This window comes from Triticum aestivum, chromosome 6D, assembly GCF_018294505.1.
Source record: "Triticum aestivum cultivar Chinese Spring chromosome 6D, IWGSC CS RefSeq v2.1, whole genome shotgun sequence".
Lineage (NCBI taxonomy): Eukaryota > Viridiplantae > Streptophyta > Magnoliopsida > Poales > Poaceae > Triticum > Triticum aestivum.
The window spans coordinates 99,306,236-99,318,080 of record NC_057811.1 but is presented as its reverse complement, the minus strand read 5'-3'; the positions used below and the strand labels follow the sequence as shown (position 1 = coordinate 99,318,080).

General features: G+C 42.8%; 1 protein-coding gene across 1 annotated transcript; it reads right to left on the bottom strand.

Moving 5' to 3' along the window:
- Positions 1-200: 200 nt before the first annotated feature.
- Positions 201-3,120, bottom strand: LOC123142488 (uncharacterized). The gene is made up of 8 exons (XM_044561384.1): positions 3,052-3,120; positions 2,849-2,962; positions 2,330-2,617; positions 1,981-2,241; positions 1,679-1,722; positions 1,294-1,465; positions 523-770; positions 201-258 (listed from the first exon to the last, which is right to left on the bottom strand). The coding sequence occupies exons 1-8, from the start codon at positions 3,118-3,120 to the stop codon at positions 201-203; spliced, it is 1,254 nt and encodes a 417-aa protein (XP_044417319.1).
- Positions 3,121-11,845: the final 8,725 nt, after the last annotated feature.

The window sequence follows — 11,845 nt, the reverse complement described above, 5'->3', positions numbered from 1 at the left end:
GTTATGAACTCATCGGCATAAAATTTGTGTTTGTTCAAATTGCTGTGATGCTGCAGTCATTGTAAATACTATGACTTGGTAATTTTCGTGGATGGTCAGTGCTGAAAGCCTTCTGTGGCCCTCTGGATAGCCATGGCCAGGTCGGCAACGCCTATGAGACGGGTGCTGCACTGTACTATGCAGCGCCTAGGCATTGGGCGTCACACAGTACAGTGCAGCGCCTGTCTGTTGGGCGCTGCAGTGTTGTTAACTGCCAAACTGCAGAAACAGATGCCATTTTGGCCTCATGCAGCACTGACATAACTTGCTACAACATAAATAAAATTACTATAGACTGCACACACTGAACAAAGACAACTAATAACTTGAACATCACATCATTTAGGACAATTCAACATTACTACTAGTTCGCAAACACAAATACCACACTAGTAAGAATTCACCAACATATAACATAACCTCACAAGTTCATCGACCTAATGAAACGGCTACAAGAGCACTAATAAACACAAGCACTAATGCCTTCCGCGCGTGTTCCTGGTGCCACGCTTGCAGGCAATCTTCTTCTTCCTGGGTGGACGAGCCTCCTCTTCTTGCACTTCCTCCTCCGCCTCATGATCCAAGCTAGCCATCCGCGAGGTCCCTACGACCACCTTTGGGTTGCCTCTGTTGTCAAAGTCGTTGGGCGTGTACCGGCGTCTGGGCTGCCTAGGCTTGAACACATATGGGGACCGAAGTTGAGCGTCCGCCAAAGTCATGTCATCATCAAGCTCATGGCCCTATCACACAATCAGACAATATGGTGAAGACCGGCGTCGTAATCAAGTGAGAATCACATCTAAAGGATTAGTCATACCTCTTGGGTGAACACGCCATCATCATCCAGATAAGCATATGAGGAACTCACATCGTCCCCCTGATGGTGAGATGAGGGGTCTGATGGTGTACCAGACCTAGAGGCAGATGGTTCATCAAATTCGGGATCACGGCAACCGAGAAGATTCGATAACCGCCTTAACTTCCTGGCCTGACGCTGTAACATGAACAAGTGTGGAAGATATCAAACTCCGCAACATAGATTGGCTCTCATAGTGAATGCGATATGTACCTTGAGGAATGCTCGTACTGAACCATCATCATTGCCTTTTCCAACCGGTGTGTTCTGCAGAATAGACTGGCTCTCATCAGCTGCTTTCTTGATCTCGCTGCGCTGCGGATGAGAAAGAATGAACACGTTAGCCATTCAGACATGTGTAATATGGCCAACGGGAAAGTAAAGAAGGAACACTTTACCACATAGTTAATCACCGGAACAGCAGGGACTCCTTGCCCTACCCTGACATCTCTGTTGTACTTCCCCTTTGATAGATCCTCAAAGTTCACGGGTTCTTCAAGAATATCCTCATTATATGCCGGCGGGCATATCTCAACTCGAGTATTTTCAAGAAGCCATCGTATGTAGTTATCAAAAGCAAGTGGGTTATGCTCACGAAGCTGGGCGCGTGCACTGCTACGAGCTTGCTCCACGCAAAGCTGGAAGTGGGTAACATACGAAGCATGATGCTTGTCCCAGTCCTTTATCTTCCGCTGCCTTCTCCTGTCCAACCTGCATGGTACAATACCAAACATTAGCAAAATCAAGAAGGATTGACGATGCTTAGTCAATACGCTCTCTTACCTATGAAGTGCTTTGTCCGTATCCACCCATTCCGGCGGGTGAGGCTGGAACAGACCAAACTGACGAAACACGCGATGTGGCAAATGAAACTCAATAGCCCAGTTGCATATCAGTGGGCACCGCATAAGCCAGAGATCCCTATCCCACAAGCACATCGGGTTGATGCTAAACTCCGGGGTGTACCCAAGTCTGTCATCGGCGCCATATGGCTGCCATTCCACCTATGAAATAAGGCAAAATTGCAAAATTGGTGACTTTTTTCTGGCAAACATGAGAAATGACTGAAGTAATGACCTCGTTACCTGCTCAGGCGTAATCGTGTCCAACTCGGCAACGTACTTCTGGTACATGAGATTGACATCGTTCGTCATCTCGGAAACCACATCCCACTTGTAAGCCCAAGTGGGGCGTCGTAATTCGTCATGTTCATCTTCATACCAAGGATTAAACCTAACGCTCTTCGGTCGTCCAATAGGCAGACGCTCCCAGCTCCATACAGAAAGTAGCAGCATATTACCACCAATGCCTGCACTATCTGTGATCCTGCAACACGCATCGTCCAGCTGCATATGAAAGAAAAACAATGTTAACTTGACAGCAAGCTTGCATTGCTAATGAAGAAATGAGTTGATCACAAAACAGACCAACTACCTGTCGGTACAAGTAGGCAAGAGTCGCTGAACCCCAGCTCCATTTGCTATCGAAGACGGTCAACGCCTTCAGCCACATCCATGGAGCGTTCTTGCCAGTGGAGTCAGGAAACAAAGTCCTCGACACAACATACCACATGTAGACACGAGCATGTGTCTGGATCACATCATCACTGGCATCCGGAGGGCACGTCGCAAAGTGAGTTTGAATCCACGTGAAAGCAGCTCCGGCTGCTTTCCTTTCCCTCTTCTTCTTCTTCGCTTCTCCCTCCTCTACATCAGCCTCAGCCTCAGTAGGAGCCATACCGATAAGAGCAATCATCTGCTCGCGCCACCCATCAGAATCGGTGCTCATACAGAGAGGCATCCCGTCGATAGCAAGACCGGTGATCAACGAGACATCCTCGAGCGTCACGGTCATCTCCCCAGTCCGAAGATGGAAACTATGCGTCTCCGGCCTCCACCGATCAGCAAGAGCGGACACCAGTGGAGCGTTCAGAATCGGCGTGGACCGGCTGACCAACTGAATCCACGGGAGTAGTCCTGCCTGCTTGATGTATGGTGTGTACTGCTCATCGTAAGGCATGGCAGGACCAGAGACCCCGTGATACCGAATCTTCAAAGGTTCAAGCTTCTGCAAAAAAACAAGTAATGACAAATCTTAGGGCATGTAAATTTCAACTTAGGGCAAATTTGCAAAATATTTAGATTACTCGTTATTACCATCTCCTTCTCGCGCATCATGTAGGCCCGGTGTTTCGTGTCGTAGACATCGTCGAGAAGCCAAACCATCCTTACAAATTACAAACAATAAACATATATGAGTTCATCTCAAATATCGGTAAACACTCAACATTTCATATGTGTTCATCTAAACATCTCATATGTATTCATCTACAAGAATCTCAACATCTCTTTCTCACACAATGAATAAATGATTGTAAATTATCATATATATCTAGTATGTCATATGTGTTCAAGTAAATCAACATCTCATATTTCAAATAAACTAAGCATTTCATATATATCTAAAAAAACTCAACATCTCACATAGAGCTACAAAACTCAACATCTCATAATTATCTAGAAAACTAGGCATCTCATATATACCTAAAAAAATTACAATCTAGGTTTCACTAACAAGAATCATATAGTGTGTGTGGGGGGGGGGGGGGGTGTCAAAGGTTCCACCTAATCTTGGGCAAACAAAGATCCAAACCAAGCAAATCAAAGGTTCCACCTAATCTTGGGCAAATCCCTAAAATTGCAACGCATTTACAGAGGAAAAGAAAGGGAACGGAGGAGTTTACCTAGTAGGAGGGATTGGAGATCGAATCCGGGCCTCAAAACGTCAGATCTGAGAGGGGTGTGGGGGGGGGGATCTGAAGGGGTCGCCGCCGCCGCCACTCTCTGTAAATAGAGCAAGAGCAAGAGGGGGAAGAACTGCTGGGAGGGGCTGGCCCGATGCGGCTTAAGTCAATGTGCAGCGCCTAGGCGCTGCACATTACAAGTGTGGCGCCTAAGCCTTAGGCGCTGCAGTGCTGTCTGTGGGGCCGCAACTGGACCAGGGCTGCCACGCTGGCAGGAGGTGCGACGCCTAAGGTAGAGGCGCTGCATAGTAGTGTGCGGCGCCTAACTGTCGGGCGCCACACGAAAAGGTCAGCAGAGTGAATTTTTTTCGAAAGCAGGTCAGTTTGTGATTTGATTTCATCCTCAGGTCAAATATGTGATTTCTGCCTTATAGCTTAGTAGCTTACCCTCTCTTTCTCCTCCATTGCGTACGTATTTTCGTGTTGCTAGAAGCAGTGGCAAACCAACAAGGCCCAAGGGAGAGACTGATGATGGCTAGCTCCCGACACTTCCCAAATATATAGTGGCGCTAGTGTACTATCGCTTCATTGATCCATTTTGAAAAGAGATATGCTAGCTCCTGACCATAAGGACAAAAGTAGCTAATGTTTATAATCAAAGTGCAAAATTAATATCCTTAGCTACCACGCGTCCGCCAATTCATCGTTCTCGATCTCAATTGATCTGACGGTTGGAATTAATATTTACATAAAAGTCTCGTTTTCTAAAGAATTATTAGTTCTCAACTCAAAGAGAAACATCCGATCAATCGATTGTAATAGTTTTTTATTATTGTTACAATGGAATTTTAGTAGACTATTTAGCCCGTGACAATTGTTGTTCCTCTAGCAAAGTACCAGTTTTCAGTATTGCGACCATATGAGTTATTACTGTCTAAATATGGCGAGTTAGTACTGCAATACTAATTCTAGTACTAAAAATCAGTATGGTGATCATACAAGTCTGTTTATTTTATTACTATTTAAGATTAATACTTCAGGTGCCAATTATTGTTCCGCTAATGACGTACCGGCTTTCCAGAGCTTCTGATACTGGAATCACACTTGTGTCGTGTCTACTTTCCTGGAAGATCTTACTTTAGTTTTTAGTGGACTTGCCATCTTCCGAGATAGATTTTTTCACTTCCTTTATGTGGGGTGCGGGACCACTTTTTAAAATTTAGCAGATTGAACATTTAGAAGCAATGGAGGGATAGACACAATGCATATCTATACCAAGATTTAATATTACTAGAATATTAAGCATGCTTGACATGTAACTTGAGAATGCAATCTCTTCATTGAGCTTTCAATGACAATCATCTAGCTAAAATGTTTATAACTCAGGAATAACAAAAAAATGGAGAGATTAATTTAACTAAGTACTGTTAAGTACTCCTCCATGAAAGCAACAATTTCTCAATCATATTCCTCTTCCTGCTCCTTAGTTAGAGGGCTATTCGACCATATACGTACGTACAAATAATATATAAAGCAATGGAAAGTTTCTCAAGATTATCTCAGAAAATAATAATTCAAATCTAGAAAATAGCAGTAAACTACTGATAAAGCATGAATATAGAATCTGTAATTTCACACATTGTTATACAAAGAAACACGGTGACAATTTCAATTTAGGCATGGAAATACCCTGAAAAGTAAGTATTGCTTTTATGAAGCCGGTTTCGCAAATTTTTTGAATGCTAAGAAACAACCAAAATGTAATTTTGAAAAAATTGGGAAGTTCTCAATAGAAAGCCGCAGTCAGGTTCCCTCTTTTCAACTTTATGAATTTGCTTGCTTTTTTAGATTTTATTAGGCCCAACGCGATAGGTCGAACTGTTTCCTTGCCCCCCCCCCCCCCCCCCCCCCCCCCCCCCGCCCCCCCAAATTTCTTCTTTCGGCATCGTGGGCGATTGACCCGATTCCACTACCAATTCATGCCCCGTTGATCAGGTCAAAAGACAGTGGCTGAGCGTGTACCAGTGACGTGGTCGGCGCATACCACATGCAGAGTGAAGGCCAGCAAACGCGCGCGCCGGCACAATGCGCAATGCCACACCATTGTCGACGCATCCGGGCGATGGCATGCTCGACATGAGTGCGACGCTTCGAGACGATGATGGGATGTGCTGTTGCAACGCTCAGGGTGGCGCGCCGGTCGACAAGAGCGCCATGGTGTGTCGCGGCAGCGTGCTCTGTGACGCACACGGTCTCTCCAGTTGGCTATGACACAAAAGGTTCAAGGTCAGTTATGAATAACCAACATCGAGAACCTGTTGCTCAAGTCTGTTCACACACAAATATTTCTTTCCCGACGTCTCCTATTCCTGAACTCGTTTCTGCTCCGGTGCTCCCCCGGGCTGAACATGAGGTGGAAAAACACATCGACGGCCAGGATGAACCAAAAACGGTTCATAACGAGGGGCACGATCGTCTTTGTTGCCCCCGCGTACAGCCGTCGAGGAGCCCTGGGAGGCCCGTACGGGCCCGGTTAGATCGTATGCCCGGCCGTATACGTATTTGTATATGGCGGCGTTTCGTGCGCGCGTGGAACCGCCCGCGCGTGGGGCAGCACGTGTCATGGGTAGATTCCAAAACCGTCCCATCATATAAATGTGGACGGCAACCACCTCTGGCCGCATCGCCCATCATTTCCCCCCGCCGCATCGTCTCCCTCTCCCCACTCCCCACTCCCTCTCCTCTCCAACCTCCTCGTCGCCCTCACCGCATCCTCTCCATCGCCATGGCGGACGCAGGAGGCGAGCGCCCAGATTGGGGCGCAGATCTGGTGGAGCAGGCGCGGCAGGTCGCTGCGGGCACCTTTGTGAGGGGACGTGCCGGCGTCCAGCGCGGTGCCCCCCCCCCCCCCGCTGCAGATCTGGAGAAGGCGGGGGCGGGTTGCAGCGACGCAGTCCAGCCAGATGCGCCCGCTCTGGCGATCTCCGGCGAGGCGCAGAAGGTGGAGGCGGGCTGTGGCAAGGCGCAGAAGGTGGAGGCGGGCTCTGGCGAGGTGCACGAGGTGGAGAAGGTGGAGGCCGGCTCTGGCGAGGAGCAGGCGGAGCAGAAGGTATCTACTTATCACTTTAATGTGGCAGTTTTTAGATTGTAGGGTTTGTGGCCAGAAGGTTTTTTGGTTAGATTTGTTGGATGTAGGGTTTTCTCTGCATTAGGGTTTTTGAGTATTTGATTCGTGCAAGAATGGTGGACCTCATATGATTATTAGATTAGGTTAGAAGTAGCCGGATTGAGGGATGGGGTTTTTTCAGATGCTTATTAGATTAGTAGTGGAATTTTTGCAGTTCTTAGATGCTTATTAGATTAGTAGTGGAATTTTTACAGTTCTAGGGATTATGACTGTCATAGTTGCAATTCTTAGATGCTTGATTGATGCATGTTGTCATAGTTGCAGTTCTTTGATGCTTGATTGATGCCTGTCAGGCAGAGGCTATGAGATGGGTTGTGCATGTCCTTGTGTTTTTGGAAAATGTCTACCTGAGGTGATTAGATGGTGCATTAGTTTGGTTGTAAATATAGTGAAGGATGTGCTCATGTAATGGGTGTTGTCATGTTACTCAAAAAGAGCTTCTCAAGGGCTGGATTTGTTTGTGTTGGATTGGGGCTTCTGAAGGAGAGGGGAAGGGGCAGTCTAAGCTTATTTAGTTTGGGTTAGTAGTGGAATTTTGCCGTTGCTTCAGAGATACTTACAGCATTGAACATCCTCTCCAATGCCGTTGCTTCAGAGATAAAAGCACCTTGGGATTTTTTCAGTGGTTAGTAGTGGAATTTTTGCTTGTTAGATTTTAGTTAGTATGAGGTTTAATACCTTATTTAAGGCGGAATTTAAGGTCAGATAGACGTCATATGATTATTAGATCTGTAGTTCAATGCTGCAGACATATATGATTATTTGATTTGATCTGTGGTTCAATGATACTGGATGGAAACATATTTGATTTGGAATGCATTAATTTTGATATGCCAATGAATTGATTTAGATGATACAAGATTCATCTATAGTATAATTTGTTGTTGTTTAGGTAAGTAATGAAATTTTAGATGTTTGTTGGAGATGTATGCATTTATAGTTGAAGTTGTACCTAATTAACTACTGCATTATGTTAATATGTGTAGGAGCTTTGCTGCATTATCCCAAAAACAGTCATTTGTGCATATTAAAAATTGTAGTTGGCTTGTGTAATTAGTAGCAATGGATGTAATTTTATATTTAGGGGGCTAAGAGATAACTCACTTTACAATTGCAGAAGGGTGGCCTCAAAAACAGTAAGATGGCCTTGAAATATTGTCCTTGCCCAAAATTTTATAAATCAAATGTTGTAGGCAGGCCTATTGTCGAGCCTCATAAAATTAACCTGGCCAGAGATTTTCCTCTTTTGCAAATACTTATGATGAATTACAAAAATATGCAGCTAGGATGTCAGCATTGTATAACTATGAAGTAAACATTCCAAGGCAGGATCCTAGCAACAAAATATACTATATGTTTCCATTAAGTAGTGTGTGGGGGGGGGGATTCCTTCAAAAGAAAAGTGTTGGGTTAATCCAGGGAATGTCAAGAATCCAGCTTGGATTTTCAATAGCATTTATGAAGGAAAGCATTTGTCTGTTGATTGATTGCTTAGATTCTGTATTTATAAGGAAAGCATTTGGTCACTTGCAACATACCAATGTGGTTCACATTCACAATTTTGTGTGTAATGACATTCTTTGAACTGCAATTCAATTCATTGTAATTGATGTGCTTGTTTGACAATATAGCAGGAGGAGGAGGATCTTGTGGTTGTGGGCAACAAGAGGAAGTGGGACAAGACTGGGTTCTACCCATATGACTCTGATGAAGATGAGCCGTATGAGGTAAGGCCTAGTTGAAATGTTATTTGTGCATTGAGTTGGTGTGTTTATAGTATTTGAATGCATAATGTATTAATGCCAGTCATTAATGTGTGCAGTATGAATCTGGAGATGATGTGGTCGAGGGGAACGTCGAGTCGTTTGAAGAGAAGGTGGTGTTGAAGATCAGGACCCAAGGACCTGGTATGTACCATAACTGGAGGACGGAAAAGTACCGCTGCCCCTTCTGCATCAAGCCCAAGCCCAGGTCTGGATTATTGGAGCATCTGATGGAACATTGCCGGGCTACATCGATCTCCAGTGGTGAGTACAAGATCAGGGCTGAGCATTCTGCCCTCCTGAAGGTCTTGAGAAACCCTAACCTCTAGTCCTACATCATGCTGATCATCAGAAGCTGGAAGCCGTACTCATCATCAGTATATTTGATGATGTTTTACTTTTGGAAAGCTGCATCTGGGTCTGAACTGGTTAAAAACTACCTCTATTAATGTAATGTAATGTATTGTGTGTCTTAACAGGATCTGTTGTGAACTGCCTGGTACCTAATGCTATCTATATATGTCTGGCCTTAACTTTATTGGTGGTGAATGCTTCCTTCATGTTTACTTGTTGTTTCGATGGTGCAATGATCACAAATGGCGCTTCAGTGTTGCTTCAGACATGCTGCAACACTTGTCTATGCTGTGCGCAAGTGCAACATGCTGTGCGCATGTGCCAATTATACCAAATATTGAATCTGGCAATGTTCCAAATTGGCTGTCATGAATTATATTACAAGGGGTTTCGTAAAGTTACTGATAATTGTTCATCCTCACACATTCCATCAATGCATAATTTGAATAAGCAAAAAGATCAAATGTTCCATCATTTGAACCAATGTTGCAATAACAGAGCAAATATTCCATCATCAAAGTGTGAAGGAATTAAATGTAAATTTACAAGAGTAATGTAAAACTAGTTAAAAATAATGTGTGCAAAAAAAAGAAATTTGAAATAAGATCTACTTTATTTTTAATAAAGTTATATAAGAGGGCATTAAAAAAATAAACTAAAGGCATTAAACAAAAGGAAAAGCATGGGCCAGCCTACCATCTTGGAAACCTTACTTTATAAATAAAAAATACAGAAAAATAAGAGGGCACTAAAAAATAAACAAATATAAGAGGGCATTATAAATTAAAAAATTCAAAAAATAGAAAGGAAATATAAGAGGGCATTATAAATTTCAAAGAAAATATAAGAGGGCATTATAAACAAATATAAGAGGGCATTAGAAATTTCAAAGAAATTTTGGAAAAAGAATATTTTACAATGCCCCCCAGAGTTATAGACCGATGTTTTGACCAGCCAGTCTAGAGGGCATTATAAATTAATAAAAAAATTAATAAAAAATAAAACCTTAGAAACCTAGCTTTGTTTGTGCAAGATATCATGTGTGCCAAAATTGAGGTGATTTGGAATTGGTCGAGAAAATGACCGCATTCCGGAGGGGCCATTTGGTCTCTTAAGCCAGTTTTTGAACATACGTGATTTCTTTCCACCACCTCCAAATCACCCAAATCTTCTTGTACATGGTGACCCACATGTGCCAAACATGGCTATGAAAGAAAATTTGGAAAAATAATACTTTACAATGCCCCCTTGAGGTATAGACCGATGTTTTGACCAGTCAGTCTAGAGGGCATTATAAATTAATAAAAAATTATAAAAAAATTAAAACCTTGGAAAACTAGCTTTGTTTGTGCAAGAAATCATGTGTCCCAAAATTGAGGTGATTTGGAGGTGGTCGAAAAAATCATCGCATTCCGGAGGGGCCATTTGGTCTAACTTAAGCCAGTTTTTGAACATACGTGATTTTTTCCACCACCTCCAAATCACCCAATTTTCTTGTACATGGTGACCCACATGTGCCAAACATGGCTATGAAAGAAATTTGGAAAAATAATAATTTACAATGCCCCCTTCAGGTATAGACCGATGTTTTGACCACTCAATCTAGAGGGCATTATAAATTAATAAAAAATTCAAAAAAATATAAAACCTTGGAAATAGCTTTGTTTGTGCAAGAGATCATGTGTGCCAAAACTGAGGTGATTTGGAGGTGCTCGAAAAAATCATCGCATTCCGGAGGGGCCATTTGGTCTAAACTGAAGCCAGTTTTTGAACATACGTGATTTTTTCCATCACCTCCAAATCAACCAAATTTTCTTGTACATGGTGACCCACATGTGCCAAACATGGCTATGAAAAATTTTTGGAGAAATATTACTTTACAATGCCCCCTTGAGGTATAGACCGATGTTTTGACCAGCCAGTCTAGAGGGCATTATAAATTAATAAAAAATTCAAAGAAATATAAAATCTTGGAAACCTAACTTTGTTTGTGCAAGATATCATGTGTGCCAAAATTGAGGTGATTTGGAATTGGTCGAGAAAATGACCTCATTCCGGAGGGGCCATTTGGTCTAACTTAAGCCAGTTTTTGAACATACGTGATTTTTTCCATCACCTCCAAATCACCCAAATCTTCTTGTACATGGTGATCCACATGTGCCAAACATGGCTATGAAAGAAAATTAGGAAAAATAATACTTTACAATGCCCCCTTGAGGTATAGACCGATGGTTTGACCAGTCAGTCTAGAGGGCATTATAAATTAATAAAAAATTCAAAAAAATGTAAAACCTTGGAAAACTAGCTTTGTTTGTGCAAGAGATCATGTGTGCCAAAACTGAGGTGATTTGAAGGTGGTCGAAAAAATCATCGCATTCCGGAGGGGCCATTTGGTCTTAACTTAACTAGTTTTTGAACATACGTGTTTTTTTCCACCACCTCCAAATCACCCAAATTTTCTTGTACATGGTGACCCACATGTGCCAAACATGGCTATGAATTTTTTTTTGGAAAAATAATACTTTACAATGCCCCCTTGAGGTATAGACCGATGGTTTGACCATCAGTCTAGAGGGCATTATAAATTAATAAAAAATTCAAAAAACTATAAAACCTTGGAAAACTAGCTTTGTTTGTGCAAGAGATCATGTGTGCCAAAACTGAGGTGATTTGGAGGTGGTCGAAAAAATCATCGCATTCCGGAGGGGCCATTTGGTCTAACTTAAGCTAGTTTTTGAACATACGTGATTTTTTCCACCACCTCCAAATCACCCAAATTTTCTTGTACATGGTGACCCACATGGCTATGAAAGAAAATTTGGAACAATAATACTTTACAATGCCCCGTTGAGGTATAGACCGATGTTTTGACCAGTCAGTCTGGAGGACATATTTTGTTTCAA